At 40.9% G+C, this 18,897-nt stretch overlaps 1 protein-coding gene across 1 annotated transcript in view; it reads right to left on the bottom strand.

Annotated features, from left to right (window-relative positions):
* Positions 1 to 18,897, bottom strand: part of MYO10 (myosin X) — a 162,719-nt gene that overhangs the window by 40,460 nt on the left and 103,362 nt on the right. The window contains exons 12-19 of the mRNA XM_041411761.1: positions 18,441 to 18,587; positions 18,154 to 18,254; positions 17,865 to 17,931; positions 16,664 to 16,756; positions 15,869 to 15,937; positions 15,606 to 15,688; positions 14,048 to 14,156; positions 11,197 to 11,277 (exon numbers count right to left, since the gene is read on the bottom strand). Of these exons, the coding sequence (XP_041267695.1) occupies positions 11,197 to 11,277; positions 14,048 to 14,156; positions 15,606 to 15,688; positions 15,869 to 15,937; positions 16,664 to 16,756; positions 17,865 to 17,931; positions 18,154 to 18,254; positions 18,441 to 18,587 (750 nt within the window). The remainder of the gene's footprint in view (positions 1 to 11,196; positions 11,278 to 14,047; positions 14,157 to 15,605; positions 15,689 to 15,868; positions 15,938 to 16,663; positions 16,757 to 17,864; positions 17,932 to 18,153; positions 18,255 to 18,440; positions 18,588 to 18,897) is intronic.

Raw genomic sequence — 18,897 nt, forward strand, 5'->3', positions numbered from 1 at the left:
TCATTCAAATAAGATAGTCTCTTTTTGTCCTAGAAGTAGATTATTTTCTATCCTCCTTCCATATTTCATGATCATAGTGCAAACAGACTCGTGAGACTCCATGAGTGATTAAGTGCATTTTCACTGCTGCTTTACCAGCATTCTTTCTTGGGGAACTGGCCCGCTGCATGGAACACACACGACTGGAAGCAATGGATGTACCGAGTCTTGTCTTCTCTGTAGAGATGATTTGTGATTTTAGGCTGAGCTTGCTCTGTAAGGGAGCTGCACAAATGTCTCTCCCTTTCACAGCTGTGTGACAAGAGGAATTGTGGCTCCAGGTGCTCTGTTAGGTGCTGGCCAAAGCAGCATCAAACCAGTAATAACTTAAGCAAAGCATTTACATGTATGCTTAGAGCTCATTGAGGCCAATGAGATGTACATGTCCTGTAAGAACCAGACTGATTTGAGATGCACCATGTTGTGCATGCCGGGGGTCACAGGGAAATGCAATTTTAGATGGCTGAACAGCCATTTCTTCCCTGAGAAATTCCTAGGCTGGCTTAAGTATACAACCCAACATAACCCTTAATGTTTGACTCAGAAGGGAACACTTGAGATAAAATCATCTCTCCTAAAAGCAATTTTGTTTGACATGTGAATTGCGTGCCTACATTAAAAACTTCCTTAAAGCTAATTTAAGTGCTGCACCACTTCTAATAAAAATCATAATTTCTCCCTTTGAAATACTACTTTTAATTGATGAGGCTGGTCACTGTTTCTTTTTGGCTAAGTATGAAGTATGCACAAATGGTGTGTTTGGCAAGCTGCAGATGGACACACTCATCATGCTGGATCTGGGGCAGCCATTCGTTTGAGAAAGCCAGTATCACAGATGATCTGGCTTTTATCTGGCTTCTCTCAACCCATCTACATTATCTCTGCTTCACTAATAAAGGTTTGGAGACCCCTCCAAAGCTCCTACTTGCCACATCCTTAGGAGATTTTTAGATCTACTGAGAGAGTGAGTTTCAAAAATGCCATGATTGATTACATCATGTAAACAGTGGAAATAGAACATAGCACTACAAGTTTGGTGACAAACTTGCCTTCTCTACACTAGATATTGTATAATACTCATGGGTGCATGGCACAATCCAAGGTGGCTGCAAAACAAAAACTTGCCAGTGTCCCAAATGATTTACATGGTGCAATGGGCTTCTTGTCAACCAGCACCTTCACTGGCCTGAACTGTGTGCCCTTGTCTGGTGCTTGGGACCAAGGAACAGAACAAATACTGCCCACAAAGCCTGAGGAATTGTGCTGCTATCACCTCCCCAGCAAAGCTCCTGTAAGCAGCACCAGCTGCCCAGCTCCTTGTTGCCTGAACAGGGAGTACACATCAGGAATGTGGAGAGAAGACAAACCAATAAGAGCAACCTCAAAAACCTCATAATGTGTCAGCCAAAAACTTCTAGGTTAGACTGACCACCCTTCCAGCTCTGATGATGTCCTCAAACACAGACTTTACAGCTACTACATTCCACTTCGTACAACTGAAACCACAATGTGACTGCTATGGACAGTGATAGGAATGGACCTGCCTTGCTTCTGAGGTTTATGAACTCCTAAACCCACCAGAAACAGTAAATTCTGAGTGTAAGACAGCAAAGATAAAATACTTTGATGTTCTTTGAGTAAGCATTTTGTGTTTAATGTTTCATCTGATGAGGTGGCACCAGATGTTCTTAAGTGTACTTAGTCCTTACAAATGGATCATAGTGAGGTTTCCCCCCAAAGTCTTTGCTGCATCCTGTTGAGAATGAATTAAGAAAACTCACATATAAGTATGCATGTAAACAGATAGATACAGTCAAAGAGAAAAAGGTTTAGTAACTGTTCCAAGTTCTACTCTTAAACAACATTAACTTCTCCTCTTCACACAGATTTTGTCTTCTGAGGGTAGCTTTGACAAAGATCTATGAATAGCTGGGACAGCACTCTAACTTTCACTAATCTCGTTTTTTATATTAAAACCTCTGTTGTTAAGCTTTCATTTATGATAAAGGTTGTAAACACATTTTTTTGAATAAGCCAACAAATGAGAAACAAAATAAGTCTTATCTTTTCTGAAACTAACAAGATTTAGCAGAAGAAATACTGAATACATATCATCAATGTGCATACAACAAAACCAGCTACATTTTGACCTACCACCTCTGCTACCACTTGGGGTTTAAAAGGATGTATTTTAACATCAGTGAGAGAAGAACAACTACAAGTTATGGCAGCACTGTTTCCTGGTCCCATAGGCACTTTATCAGATCATGTACCCTCCATCTAGATTTGCAAGGCAAATCTAGGGCTGCACTTCTTGAGACCAGAATAAAACTCCCATAGACTTCAATGATGCAGGATCAAACCCATTCCCTTCATAACAGGTTCTCTCAAGCAATTTTATCCTAATTTTCTACCCTGTGGCTGAATTCTAATGTTTGCAGAGACAAGCACTTTAAGTGGGAAAGCAAGGCACAAAGTGCAGATCCCAGAAGCAAAGGCAATCAGTGGTGAACAGCACTACTTTACCTGCTGTGTTAGAGGGCTATTTCAGTGGGGGCAGAAGGGAGAGTTGACACAACAAAGAAGGTCAGAACATACCAACTGCTATGCTGTCCTTTCCATTACTACTGGAGTATTTTTTTTTTCCCCAGGCATATTCCATTTCCTGTATTTCTATGTCAAAAAAAATTACCGTTTCAAGTGTGCCCCATCAAAGTTTCTCCAGTAAAACAAAATTAGTTGAGACTTCAGGGTTCTGAAGATACCTTGCTTGACTCCCCCCACCCCGAATACACTTTTCCCCAGTATTACTTTTTTATCATGCAAACAATGCAAAAATACATGCCTTATGCCTTAACAAATGGCAGGAATACTATAATCCTTAGCTTCACATAGCTGGTTTTCCTGAATATACACTATGGACTGATGAACAGAAAAGATCTTTCCCCAGAAAGCAGCCTATCACTACAACAGAGGTCTTCCCCCATCTCCACACACAGCTCTGCTTCTGTCTGCTTTTTCCCAGCTCTGCAAACAATCACCCCTTTAACTTTCAAACAAAGTGTGATTTATTAAAGCAGACTGCTTGGCAGCAAAGCTCTCCTGGTGTTCGAAAATATGATTAGACCAGTAAATTTAGTTCTTTTGTCATAAACTCGATTCTGCATGCATTTACCCTCTTTAAAAGAAAATATAAGCTCAGAAACATTTCCAGTACAGCTTGCTGAGGCAAACTCCAGGTACTTTCTGTACTTTTCCAACAAGCCCACTGCAACTTCAAGTATGCTAGACTAAAATAATTTAAAAACCTGCATGAATTATACCCCTTACCTTTTAAGATGTTTTCTCCCTTCAGAGTTCATCCATTGTGAAAAACTGAATCTTTAGCAGGTTCTTTTTGCAGCTATGCACACACACACACACACAGACACACACAGACACACACAGAACAGAGCTTTCTTCAGCTCTGGTATTTCAAGTCTTTCATGTGATATCTTTGGCTGTACTTGCTTAATTCATTCCTGCTGCTACTCAAAGGAAGTCAAGCCTAGCGAGGGCTGGCTCTACAGCAATCACTGAAGATATTCCTGACTAACAGGACATGAGGGCTAATCTCACCTTATAGGCAGCAAGAATGTAAATATATTTCACAGCCAACAAATTCCTAAACCTTAAGAGATAAAATGCACAATATGCCCTATGACACAGCTTAGCAAGGAAGACACTTGTGAACTTTAAAGTTTTTGCTAAAGAACAATGCTCTGTACGCCAGCGATGCTTTAGGAGCTCTAGAGATGTCTGTTTATCATGGACTGTGCATATTCCCTTCGAGTAGTTACCATGAGAACACAGCAAACAGGATTTGAATGTAAATTGCCATTTAGAGATGGGGGGGACTATGTTTTTTTTGCAGTAGTTAAAGAAGAAAACTTCCAGAGCTTGATGAACTACACAGTTTTTCAACGCATACATTTGCATGACAATGTTTGCAATTCAAATGCTTGGTAGAGCACACAAGAAGGAAGAAAAGCCAAGTTCTTTGCTGGTATTTATAAAAAGCAAAAACTTCAGACTTTGGATCAGTAGTTGCAGTTCCACGACTGCCTATTTATGCCACATAGCCACATATAAAGGAATTCATAAGCCACAAAAAAATCCATCAGGTGGCACAAGAATTACACAAGAATTATTGTAGTGCCTGAAGTCAGCTGCAGGCAGTAAGATCCTCTGCTGCTGGCAGATCAATTGCTGAAGCAGTCAAAATCTTGCTCACTTCCAGCTATTACACTGAACTACACAGCAAACATTACACGTTAAAAATATCCCATTCCTGGGCATTTGATTTTCCCACAGAATTGTTCTGATACTTTGCCATCTGGGCCACCCCTATCTAAGTCCCTCCCAAAGCAGCAATTGCTCCCCACGTGTCCCTCCATCCTGCTTACATATTGTCACAGTTACTATCCAAGAACCAGAAATTGCTCCTACCACTTGTGGACAGAGTCCTACCAAATGGTACATGCTGCAAAACAAGCAAAACTCTTGTTTGCCTGCTCTGCCTGGAGCTGGGTGCAACCTTTACAGCACAGTGTCTGCTCCCTTGCCTGCAGCATCCCATCTCAGCTCTCTTTCCCTAGCCTTCAACAGCTCAATTTTAAACCCCTTAACCACGGTCACTGAAAGACAAACCCTAATACACTTAGCAAAGGAACGCCTCGTCAGCCCTGCTTAGCAAACAACAAACCTTGATGAAGAAGAGGAACATGCCTTGTCTGGGTGACTGCCCGGAGAGTGGAATGACCTACTTCAGCCCAACAAGCAGGGATAGTCTGAGATGGGGACAAAGGGACAACCCAGTGGCAGCATAACCAAGAGGCTGCACCACAGCAGTGATGGGAGTGATCTTTCAGAGAGGACACTGAAGAGAGGCATGGCTTACATATAGCATGAAACACCTTGCTCTTTCAGACAGGGATTCAGATTCACACGTTACATTACTGCCAGCACTCTGCGAACAGGAGCGATTGCTTTCCTCACACCCACTCTCCTTACCACTTTTACCTAAGGAATGAGTCCTCTAGCGCCTGACCTAATTACTCAAGTGATGTGTCAGAAAATGATGCAGCTGGGACATACTCCACAAGTCTTGATTGCAAGCTATGTAATTCTGCAAAACCCAAGGCGACAAGATCCAGGCAGCTGAATTAAGTGGCGTTGGCCAGGCACGACACCACACCTTCCGACTGCGCCTTCCTGCTTATGAATAATAAAGCCTCATGAGCTAGTTAAAGGGTAAGGAGGATAAATAGTTTGCAATTGTTGACCTGCGAGATCAGGCCAACATGCTGTGTTTTTGGGAAACAGTTGCTCTTCTCCCAAATGATGAGCCTGAGCAGCAGCTCCCTGAGTCTGACCCAAGCTGCCCAAGCAAAAGCAATCTGTGCTCACAGCCTGTGGCTCTGCTGCCTCCAGAAGCAATGACAGCAGTAATTGGCAGCCAGAAAGCTTTCTTAAAGCAAGTATTTATTGAGAACAACTGAGATTAAAGACAGGTTTTTAAAAAGGCAATAAGGATCTCTAATATACAAGCCCCTTATACAGCTGTAAATGAGTACTGCTAGACCTTAACTTTCTACAGACAGCCCCACACACAGTCAGCAGCTCCACCTGGGCTACATTAGCTATTTCCTCTACTTTCAAAGTATGACAGAGTAACTATTAATGTGACCAGGCTATCTATTACCTTTTCCTTATGGACAGCAAGTCAAATTTACCCCATGATCTGCTAGCTCCCAGTAGCAGACACCACTGCAGCTATGCTGCAGTAGAGCTACCTCAGGGCTTAGCAACTGAGTAAACCATACAGACACCTCCATTTACAGCCTAACACTTTTTTAGCTTTTATCTGCTGGGCTCAGCATCTTAAAAAACCCACAAAGGCATCTGCTCCGCTGTAAGGAGACCCAGAGTCTGCTGAATGTCACTGTATAAAGCAAATGCTTGGTATACAACTCCATGGGCATAGAAGTTTGGAACTAGAGCACCTTATTAAGGATAATTTTTTAAAATAAAGACTTCTTAAAGTAAAGTTATCCAGATGCTTAGCAATCCTGTGCTTCAGATACAGTAGAATACCCTTGAAGTTCAGAGTTTCTCTCCCTGAATCTTTCAAGGTTATGTGTCAGTGCTCTTCCCAATGCAGTACCATTAGACTTGCGCTCTTCTTATCCATATTTCTGAAAAACAAAAAAACAAAACAACAAAAAACCCCCAAAAAACCCACCCAACTCCCTAGAAGGCAAACTCAGTATTTCATACAGTTGAATTTCAGTATGACAACACTGCAATTCCAGCTTGACAACCAGCTCACCTACTGCACTTGTACCTGCTCTACACCCTGCACACAATCACCCTTGCAGATGGGGTCAAGCTCTGCTATCACTGTTCCTTTGCACTGCATTCCTGAGCTCTACTTCTACCTGGTGTTTAGGCTGGTATCATGCTAAACTTACATTTGTAATGATTCAGGGCTATTTTAAGAACACAATTTTAATTCAGGCGCCAAGCAAAATAGGTTTGTATCTTATTTCATATTAGAGGACAAACTGCTTGCTATTCCAGGGTGTCTCATGGTCATTAATGACCTATGCCTCAAAGTACACTGCAGGTGCCAATAGCCATACCTTGATCCCTTCAAATGGCTCTGTCCCCAGAAGCAATGTTAACAATCTTATTGCCTTGATACTAATTTTCCCAGAATGAATATGGAGCATGATAGGACTCTAAAAGCAGCAGACCTCATAGAATTTATTACAGACTTTTTTTGACCAGTCTTCCTTTGAACTGCTAAGGTATTACCAGTTTCATTTTTCCTGTTGCTCCCTGTAGCCCCTACCCTGCAGTAGCTTTACAATACAGGTTTAATTTTGTCTCACTTATTTACCCAAACTAATTAAATTCTAAGATTAAAAAAAAAGTTAATATAAAAACCTGAAGAGAAACAGAATTGTCCCTTTAGAGATCACAAGGTCTGAAAGAAGGCAGCTTTTATCTTGACAGTGACAAGACCATCACTACAACAGAGGAATGAGACAATAAATGAGCAGACAGACATGAGTAGGGAACCCAGCAATCCTGTTGCCTGGTGGCACATATCAACACAAGTTTTCTATAAAAACAATTTAAAAAGTGAAATTTTTGTCTACATCAAGTACTTCATGTGAACTATAATTAAGCCAGAATTTTGTCTATCAGGACCAAACTGGCCTTAGATCTGTAACCAAAGAGAAGTGCATGCACCTATTTATGTGCAGGAGAGAATGGCCACATCTGAACCTGTTCAAGTCTCAAGTACAGGGGATTATAAAAACAAGCTGTAATAACTGAGGTTTTGAGAGACCAGAACAGCTGAGGCCCTGCAGATGCTGGAGGTGGGGCCACTTGCTATGATTATACCAGTATCATGCCACTGGAGATTATGCCAATGTATTTTCAAGAAATAGCCTAAATAGAAAAGGGAACCTGAGAAAGCACTTGAGTCAAGCTGCACAAGGCTGGCTGCTTCTGGGCAATAGGAAAACTTCTGCCTCTGAAAATGCTTGAATAGGAAGTTTAGATCTTAAATTTACTCTGATCTGTCTCCTGAATAGCACCAAGGCTTAGCAACTTATTAATAGCAGCAAGCTGGAAGAACACTCAGCTGATGATTTTAGTAATGGCTGCAGATTCTTTTAAAAATACAGTATTTTTTTTTTCTTGTTGGTTTGGTTTTGTTGTTGGCTTTTTTTGTGGTGGTGTTTGTTTTTAATTTAAAGCACACGAAGAAAAGGAGAAAGAGATCAGAAAAGGCAAGGTTGCAGGGAGGAATCATTGTCAAATAAAACAGGAGACAGAAAAAGAAACATGAAACCAAGAAAGAGAGAAAGATGTGCTAAAGTTCAAAGGGATGAAATGATACATAGTTCTGCCAGCTGCAGTGAAGATAAGGAGAGCTGAGGAGAAAGACACTTCATTAGCAGAAAACACTCATTAAGCATACCAAGTGGAAAAGTTTCCATGTTATGGATAGTTCAGAACAGATTGGAAATTGTGAAAACAGATACCCTGATTGTTCTGGGGTCTCCCAAAGATTAATGGGTCCTCTGTCCTTCTGTCTGAGGCCTGCCTGCCGAAATGTCTCGTGACAAAAGGTCACACACTCCACGCACTCCCTTTAGGAAATTGCACTAATGAGTGTAGAACTTGCTTTCATATGTAAATGTTCAGTGGTTTACTGCTTAAGCTGAATTGTTTTTGCCTGTCACTGCAATATATTTAAAAACTGAACTTTAGAAAAATTAAAACAATGAAATAATTACTGTAAATTATCACATCTGGTACCAACATGAATACGCTTCAATATCTAGAACAGCAGAGAAAGTAGCTTGCTATACATTCTGCTTTTCATAGGCTTGAATTTGACTTCTATTTGCTTAACTTCATTCACCTACAGAATTCAAACACACTTGAGGCTCCCCCAGCTCCTCCCCTCCAGTTACAAAGGATGTTCACCAACAGGTGTGTCCCCTGTTTGTATCCAGTCCAGAGAGGAACAAATAGATGGAGAGGCTTTGCCCCCAGTAAGACAATTTCAGCTCTCTCCTTGATGAATCTCCCTGGTCCAACTCTCCTTTAATGCTGTGCATTTCAAAAAAGCAGTAAAACACCCCTTTCTTCCACATACTTAGGTATTTGGCAAGCCCTGTTTAAGTACCTTCCGAGTGACATTTATCTTTCCATATCACCATGACTGCAGATGGAAAACACAGAGGAAAATGCTCAGTGAAGACCTTTACTTGCTTTTGATCCAAGTTTACTCCACTTCAGTAGCTCATCCGAATCTTTCAAGCACTTTTTTTTTCCTAACCAGCCCTGCACAATGAGTTAGGCGATCCCTGGTAGTCCATGCACAGCTCCTGTGTCTCTGAGCCATGCTGGTTCACAGCAAACTGAGTCACCTTATTTTCCTTTGTCTAACTGAAAAGAAGTGACATGAGGATGTATGAGAGGATAAACTGCAAACTGCTCAATGGGATGTGCACCTACAAATCCAGCAAAGGTACACAGCAGCCAAGTGCTGTTTTTGTGCCTGCTCCAGTACCTGCACTGCTGCAGAAGGAGAGACACCACCAATGTCACGAGGTCAGCACTAAAAATTACTGTGTCTGTTCACCAGGGAGTCGGGGACAGAGCAGCATACAGCAGGCAAAACTCCCAACAGAGCATTTTGGTGACACTTTCCTGAATGAAGAATGCCATTGACAAGCATTATATATGGCTTTCCTGCTCATTTTCAGTCAAGTCTATAACTGAATCAGCTACAAAAGAGAAGCTCTGTGACACTTGACTCCTGTTCTTCAAACAGTATTTCTTATTTAGTAAAGCCATTAATTCAAGTTAAATTTTCAGTCAAACAAGGGCAAATGGAAAACAAGTACAACCATTTTTGCATAAGATTTCAGTGAGATTTTACATGTACATTGAAACGGATTGTCTACAGAAATTTCCCAATCTGCTCCTGTATGCAGTCCTGCAGTTAGAGGTGGTCCCCAGAGACCACTTGCTTGAGACCAAGTCTCAAGCTTTTTCTCCTTGCACAGCTGCTAATTCTGTGAGAACTGTGTTTTAGCGTTAGTAAAATATGTGTGCAGATACAGTAACATGCCAAAATTGTCAGGGATGAAGCATTTTAGTGGGAAAAGACTGGAAGAACAAGGAACACAGGAGTGGGAACTCGGTGTTTTCCTTGTTATGGAAATGCAACAAGTGCCTGGCTCTTGCATCAATCACAGCAAATCCTTGTACCTTTGCTACTGTGCAGATGAGCATTATTAGTCAGGTATGAAAAGACAGATAAGGGAAACCTGAGAGTTTGTTACTGAAATGCTTCTGTTTAAGGGTCATGGGGCTTCCAGACAGAAACAAGTGAAGGGAAGCAGACAAGCTTTTCAAAACTGCCTTTCTTCTGTGATCAGGGACTCTGCTAAACATGCAAGCTCACAAATCCCAGCTACTGGCCAGGGCTCTGTCATCCACGTGGGTTCAGTCACCTGGGTGGCTTCACACCTCAGAGCACCTCTCAAACACCTCAAGACACAGAAAGTTGTTTTTATTTTCTTCCAGGCTGCTCCCTCTTGCTAAGGTGCCCAAAATCTGCATGTTATTTGGCACATCACAAATAGCAGAACAGCCAGCAAATGAAAACATGTCAAGTCAAGAATGTACTGTCCAGGTGGCACAAAAACCTACAAAGAAATCCACACATCTGTTTTGTTAGTATCCTGATTACCTAGGCAGCCCAGAAAAATGGAACATGTAAATATGGATTTATAGTAAAGTTGTCAATCTCTGAGTTGCCATGTGAAAACCATAAATCAGATTCACTAGCACTTCTGGCTGCTGTATTTTTGACAAAAGCAGACCATGCCTGAATAACAGTCTATTATGCCCAAAACAGATGTGAAAAACCCCAGGACGCCAGAACCAGGCTAACAATACTAATTTAAATGACTACTGTACCATTACCACTTCATTTCTAGAGAGCCCTCCAACATATTTAGGCAAATCTTGACACTGCCTTTCATTATCTGTAACTCAAAAGACAAATTGATATTGTAAGCCATAGTCTCCAAGCCTATTTTAAAAACAGAAATCTGAAACAGAACAAAACATCCAGCACATACAATTCTAGGTATTTTCATAAATTGAAAGACCAAGAGTCTGACAACAGAGTCATTCACACCAGTTTTTCTATACACATCTGAATCACTGCCTCTTGTGACCTAAAACAAACTTTGCAATTTTGATATTTTCTCTCTAACAAGGCTCTCACAGAGTTGTCACACAAAAAGTGCAGCCTTCTACCTTCTGTTTATAACCTTCCTTACAGCCAGTCATTTATCAGAGTTGTGGGCAATGACTATTAAAGAGGTACATAATCCATGTGCAAAAAAAAAAAAAAAATTCAAAAGCCCTTCCTAGTGCCTTCCCCTTGAAAGCCTTCTACAAAATCAGTGAAGAATGCTACCCTCTGCTTCAAAAAGTGGTAAATAACCAGACAGGCAGCAAAAGATTAGGCCTGAGATGCACAGAAAAGATGGACACCATTTAAAATCTTACCTTCTGCACGTTGGGTTTGATGCACCGAACAAAGAAAGGGTTTGAAGAACTCAGTGTCGCCATTAAAGAATGAAGTGATTCCTGCAACACAGGTAGAGAGAAGATAGTAGCTCACAAGCTGGATTTTTGTACAAGCAACATAAGCCCAGACAAGAGCTCCTGCAGCTCAGCACTGCAGACAGCATCTAACTGCAACACCTAGTGGTGCACGCCAGAAGTTACTGCACCCTGGGAGCTCCTGCTTCCAAAGTGATGGGGTCAATATGTGTGTGTTCCCTTCTCCCACTGCCTCTTCTGATCAAAACTGGCATCACCATTTAACAATGAACAAGATTCACAGATTGATATGAACAAAACTGTTCATAAGGAAACACCAAATTATTGTTTCGGGGATCTTTCAAATGACTGCTTAAGACTTAGGATCCACATTCCCAAACAGCTAACCTTGAGCAAGTCAAAAGGAAGGATAAGGGGTCTGTGGCAAAATCCACCAACTCACATTCCCTGTTTTCATTTCAACCACCTCAAACCCACAGATTTTCCATCTTCCCTGAAGACAACAGGTTTTTTCCTAGCTTTAGAACTCTGAATGATCCAATGCACATTAGACTATCAGTTGTCTGAACCTCAGCCTGAAGATAAAAATCATAAAATCCCTCAGTCCTTTTATGATTATTACTTTAATTACGCATCCGCCCCTTTCCCGTCTGAGCCATCATTCCGTATCTTATTCCAACTTGCCTCATTCTGTATCATTAAGTATGATGAACATTTCTAAACTGAAGTCTTGCATTTACTTTGCAGAGATACAAATTATGGTACAGGAGAGGAGCTCAGGCTCTGAAGAGCCCACAAAGTCAGCAATGGTAAAGTTACTCCCCTCAAAGGTGGCACTTTGTGCCAGGCAGCAGAGAGAATACAGAGAAGGCTGCCAAGGAGACAGCAAGTGCACATTTTAAAGGAGCAACACTGTGTGTCCTGCCATATGTCTTGGAGCAAAACTGTCAGTGTCAGTCTGTTATAACAAATTCTTGGTTTAATCTGCAGACCAAGCACTTACTTGGTGATTGAACATGCAGTGAAAAAGGCAGCAGGCAGAGTTATGGCTGTGCACAGGAGCTGGTGCAGGGCAAAGGGAGGAAACAGCGAAATAACTGGGAACATAAATGCTAGTTCTTGGTTTGCTTGCCTTTGCAAAGGACCAGGGAGCTGGGCAGCAAATATTAAACAGAACATACAAAAAAAATGAAAATCTTTGTGTAAAGATAAATATTTACAGCTCTGAAAAAGTAAAGGTTTCAGTCACATTAAACCCATGTGAACCTTACATCTGTGCACAATTCTCTCATCCCAGGCTCCCACTCACAGATTGGAAAAGTTGGTTAGTCTAAACAAAAATGATTTAAACTATTTTCACTTTCACCTGTGGTACAGCCAGCCAGATTCTGCACAGTGCTGCAAGCCTTTAAGTCTCTGTCAGGTGATGAGCTAATCTGGAGCTTGCCCTGGTAATCAACAGGCTGAAACAGATGGTATCTAAACTCTGCTATTCTGCATGCACCCCCAGGCCTGCATTAGGCAGGTCATCAAATGAAAAGAAGAGTCAACCAATTTATCATGAGAATAAAACTGAGAAGGCAAAGTTCTTATCTTCAGTTGAAATAAGATGGACTAATCCCTGTAAGGCTTTAAAACACGTAAAAAACACCCAACCTAATTCTCTGGGGAAGGCATGATGTGAAAGTCAACATCTTGTAAAGCAGCCCAGCTGGTTAATGGTCAGTTACTGCAGCATTAGATAAGAGGCAATAATGTTTTGATTTCATGTTTTATCGCCCTTGTGTTCTCCAGATCCCCTGACAGAGAACAGAAGGACTACTACACTTTGTTCTACCTTGCCAAATGAGTGAAAAAATATGGTCTGTTTTTGTAAGGTTAACATTTTAAAGGTCTACTTTGCATGTATAGAAATAACCAAGTGGAAACAGCACCTTCAGCTACCCCAGAAAACCAGCAAATAACACCATCTCGTGACAAGAAATGGATACTTCTGAGATGAGTTATGGTAGCACAAAGCAAGCTGTCCTGAAAATACATCAGTTTTTTAATAAAAGACATTGTGTGTGCCCCAGCATACACTCCTTGCTGTTCTGTCCAACATTTATAGCAATAGTCTATTAGGATAAAATCTGCCCTTAAGGGGTTTGAGTCTGCTCTTCTTTAAAAAAAGTGAATGAACTCTGCAAATGTATATTAATTCAAACAAAATGAAAGGCAACTAATCCAGACTTGTACTCATGCAATTTAGGAGATGTTTCATGCCAATCTTTCCCTTTTAAATAATTTGCAGATAGACTTTATGCTAGATTTCAATTTGGTGCCATTTTTGATGAGAGGCTATAAAGCCTCATAAAAAGGTGTTTAACAAAAATGCCTTCCAAACTTTAAGTTAAAGCAAGGCAACACCTTAATGAGGTATTTATTCAGCACTTATTTTTCTCAGCATACTGGCACTGCTGTAAGGCTTTGTGGGATTTTGTGACTGGATTTAGATTATAAAGACAAATCAGGACAAGAAAGACCAACTTCACAGATGACCTTTAAAATAAGAACAAATAGGCACGTAGGGAATGCAACAGGAGTTTTGTGGGGATGGTGTGATGGAAAGGTTAGCGTCTACTTGAAGCTAGCCAGGACAGTCAATCAGTTAATTAGCAAGGGCAGTGTCACAGAAGAGACAGCTATGTTTTCATGCTAGAGTTTTGCTTTTCTTGATCTGCACCTGCTCCTTACTGAGCAGGGTCTGTCTGTCACTGATTAGCTACAGAGCAGAGATGACACATTAACTAACCTTGAACTGCAGACTGACAGTAGGCTTTCGATGCTTGCTTCCACATTTAAGAGTGTCCTGATTGTTGCGACTTGAAACGTGTTCAAACAGATCATAGATGAAATCAAGACTGAAATGGAAAAGAAAGATAGTATTTCTGAAGTGTATCTTAACAGACTATGACGTTCACCACTGTAGAATGCAAAGAAAGCGCTGTCTCTTAGCGAGAAGCTCCGCCATCAAAAACATGCTTGTTGATTTTTTCCACAATCTTTAATAAACAGTAGATTTTGCCTTTGCAGAATTTATCCAGGGGAGAAAAAAAACCCCAAAACAACAAAACCAGGAGGTTCTTTCTTCTCAATTCCAAACACATCATTAGGGAAATGAAGTGTGAAGTCCTGGAGGCTTTACTGCATTTCACTCAAACAAAATTGCAGCTGACTGCAAACAGAATTGTACCTGAACAAAGACTGAAAAACAAGACTTCCAGCTTGGTTAGGGATGTAACACAAAACAGGCACCCATGCAAGCTTCACTTTCAGGTGACAGCTGTGCATGTTGTTTTCTACCCTACTGGTTGGGTACTCTTAGCACTTCTACAGAAACACAGACATTTTAATTCAAGCTCCACACAGATGTTGGTGTAAAAGCAAAACCACGTCCAGCCCAGTTTAACTCATTTAATATTTTTACCTAGACACTTCAGTTGACAGATGTTATATCAGAAATGTCATAAATCCAGAACAAATAACAGAGAGGGAAGTGCTTATTAACAGTTTCCCTGGCACAGAAGGGCTTAAAGGATTTACAAACAAGCAACTTGCATAGCAAGGCAGGATGGCTGGATAGGATAGGGGAGGGCAGCAAATGAGACAGCAACATCCAGGCTCAGCTCCCTCTTCTTCTGCCATTCCTTTGTGTGTCCTGGAATCTCACCCAAACACCTACAAAAAGGGATGTGGTACCACCACAGCTCACAGGGTACCACCATAAGGACCCTAAGACCTTACACAGCAGAATGACAGGAAACGTGCAAGTACCAAAGGCATCCAAGCTCAGACTTTCAGTCAGATAAATCTTAATAGAAGTTCTCCCCTCAAAGCAATTGCTATATGGCAGTTTGCACCGTGGAAGTCTCCAACAGCAAGTGTTCAACCAATTAGGGAATGCCAGAAACACAAACATGAAGTAAAAAACCACACATGCACGCTGCCTATGAGGCACTCTGAAACAGTTAAAAACCATGACCACCTTCCAGCATCCTTACCCATTACAGAGCAGCAAGTTAGTTCTCTAGGAAGCTCCTGGACTGAAACAGCAACAATAGTACAATGTAGGCAAACCCAGCTTTGTGAGAACCGGTTACAGTCAGATCTGCTTACAGGCAACTAATTTCTGTGATATAATATCCTCATCTCTATTTCATTCTGTGCTCCTTTCAGGTCTGACAATGTCTGCTGCTATGCAACATCTAACACACTCAAACCCCAGCAGAATTAAGTGTTCAATCCTGGCAGAATTAGTTGATACAACACCCCTTAGCATCATGTCCTCAACAAAAATCGCAGAAACTTACCTGCTTTCACGCAACAAGTTCAGGAGATCATCTCTGAAAGTATCTCTGTTCTTCTCCAAGATCCCCCTGACATCATACTGGACCTAGAAGGAAACAGAGCTGGTTCAAACAACAAGCCAAACAGTCAGGCACCTCTCACAAGAGCGGTGCTGTAAAAAAGTGCTGAGGGAACAGAGTGCTTTAGTTAATTTTGAGCAGCCTTGGGGGAAAATTAAGCTAATGAAAGCTCTGCTTGGAATAATTTCAGCAAATAAAGAAATTACCTCCCCAGCGTAGTGCTTCACTCCAAAGTTGTGAATGGCAACCCTTGGTTTTACATAAAAAGGATTGTTCTAATTGGAGGGGGAAAAAAAGAGAAAAATATTTGAAGGAGGTTGTCACATAATCCTCTCAGCCCATACCTAAACAGACCATTGTCTTCCAGTAAACTCTCTGGAAGATTAGTGCTCCAAAAGCAAACAAGCAACTCACGATAATAGGATTGTTAGTCTGGGCGGCTTCAAATGCAGTAATAACAGATTTATAGCACATAAAAAGGCATTATACTAAACCTGAACCCCATCTGGCAGAACCATCTATAAAAGGCACTTTGAAAGAGAAGGCTCTGTCTTAAACTGGCAGTTATGAAGATTGGTGGATATGCCTGCATACCAGAAATCATGAAAAATAATTCCAGTATCACAAATATAGGTAACACTAATCTGGACAGAGGAAACAGCAAAATTTCAGTAAATGACATCAAGGTGAATGCTTTATTACATCAAGGGAAATTGAAGATCTATATAATCTGAGCTACTGCAGGCTGACAGAGCTCTCATTAAGAGTAGAATTTGACTTATTCACCACAATAGAAACCTTTAAGTGAACAGCAACAAGGATATGTTCTTCCAGCAAACAACTCAGCCTTGTCAGCAAAGTATATGGATTGCCACGGAAGTAGGATCACATCCAAAAAAGCCTCTAGAACTATGCACCCATATGTTTGAACCATGCATTTTTACCAAAGCAAAGAGATCCTACACAATTTGCACAGCAAATATCAGCAAAACATCACGTACAGCATGCTGGGCATTCAACTTCTCCAGTAAGGTGGAGTCAGTAGCTTGAGGAAAATGGCTCTCCTCATTGATGAGTGCCAGTAGTCCCAGTTTCTAGAACAGGAAGAAGAAGCAGAAGATGAATTAGTGCATGGAGGGACACAGCTGTTGTCCCCGTTTGGAAAAATCACCGTCCTTGAAATTTCTGTGTGCAGAGAGGCACAAAACCACTCATATACAAATAAAACCCCACTATTGAAGGTGACTGTAATACTGGTTTTCTGGCAATGCTCCTTTTGCAATATAGAGCATATGATCTGTGGGAAAATAAAGAAAAACAAGCTACTGGAAGAATCCGTTCTCCTGATGCAGGCAGTTTTTAGATGCATACAATGACATTGCCCCAGAATATATCCCCAGCCTCCAAGATCTCCAATGATCAGAAGTCTGAGGAGTTTGTGTAAAACAGCCTTCCAAAAAATTTCTTCCATATAATTATCCACCAGTTGTTGAACCAATGCAAAATTTTAGCACCCACAGTGCCCAGGGGCAGAGCAAAAGATACACAGTTTAACTTCATCCTGGGTGAAGCACAACCTCCGTTTGCTTTACATATGCCTCTGTGTGATTTCCTTTGATGTTCCCCACTTCTCATGCTGGAAGAGGTGGTAAACAAAGCAAGCTACCCCACAGGTAATTAATGTGTCCAGCAAGCTCCAGGCTGATAACAGCCTCTCAGGAAAACACGGGTGTCCAGGGGCACATTTTAATAAGCCACTTCCCAAGGGCTCAGAGCAGCTCCTGAAAAGCCACCCTGCCCTGACTGCAGTCACGTCCTGCCGCTGGATCCCCTGGCCGCTGCAGCTCGCTTCCGTGCCCGTCTGAACTCTTGAAGTCACACACCCTGCCATGGAGATAAGCTCACACAGCCTGCCTTGCACTGATGGCAAGAGAGAGCATGGATCGAATGGTTCTTTTTTATCATCTCCAAATATTGCTTTTTTATATAATCACACATGGAGAAAAGCTGCTGCTAGGAAAATATAATCCTTAACATAACCATACATGAAAATGATCTGATTAAAAGTTTGCTATTTAAACATGCAATATCCACCATTTTCTTCACTTGTTCTTTGCTACTACACGTTGACAAATGTTTTAAAGACATATTACACCAGAACAAAAAACTAAAAATAGGTAAGAGTATCAAACTCTTTCTTACCTTTTCAATAAGATCCAAGCACTCTCCATTGTCTGTCCAGTCAATGTCTTCCCAAATTAGTCCTTCCCTAAGGAACATAAAGCAGACATTTTTATTGAAATTATTTTAGTTGTAGAAATAGGATAAGCTGGTGTATTTATCTTGAAAATTACAGTAAAATCAGCTTGCTTTTATAAAATACACAGCTCCAGATAGAAACTTTCAAAGGAAGCTAAGGTAGTTGTGAACTAAGACTTCAGGTGAACATGATATTGTCTAAATTCTTTCAGATTTCTCCTCTCTCTCTTACCTGCTGTATTCCAGTTGCTCCAAGGAAAAGATGTGCTTGTTGAAATACTCCTGAAGCTTCTCATTTGCATAGTTAATATTGAACTGCTCAAAACGGTTTACCTAAAGAGAGAAGAACTTTTCAAAAATGCATACACATCAAGTATTTTACTTCGCAAACAAGGGAATGGGTTAGGTAATAACATGTTTAAAAATCAAGTTCCAAAGAAGATGACAAAAATGTGTAAAGCATAAATAAATAAAGCATAAATATCAGACAATCCATTTGAATAAGCTTTTGAAGCCTACCTCAAAGTTTTCAAATCCAAATATGTCCAAAATTCCAATAGTCTTGAAGTCTTCCTTGCTCCTGATTCTGCTATTGATTTTCTTAATGACCCACGCAAAACACTGAGAATAAAGTGCCATAGCCATAGAATCTCTGCTGTCTATTGCCTGTGTTAAAGAGGGAATACACAACACATCAACTGTGACTGAGAACTCACAGGATTCTGCTGCTCAGTGTCCTTAGCACAGCACAAAATAACGCATAATGCAAGCAGCTTCCTACTCCTGTGTAGCTTGGCAGCAATTGTAGTAGCACTTATAAAGCATCATGTTTAACAGTTTAACTTAAAACAACTGCAACTTTAAAATGTGGCTTTAAAATTATGTTTCAGGGCTAAAGCATTCAAAAAACTAGGAAATTATAAACTTCAGGTGTGGAGGAAGGGGGAAAGAGAAGTGTAGGAAACAATATCTTAAT

Source organism: Onychostruthus taczanowskii, unplaced genomic scaffold (genome assembly GCF_017590055.1).
Source record: "Onychostruthus taczanowskii isolate IOZ18803 unplaced genomic scaffold, ASM1759005v1 scaffold37, whole genome shotgun sequence".
NCBI lineage: Eukaryota > Metazoa > Chordata > Aves > Passeriformes > Passeridae > Onychostruthus > Onychostruthus taczanowskii.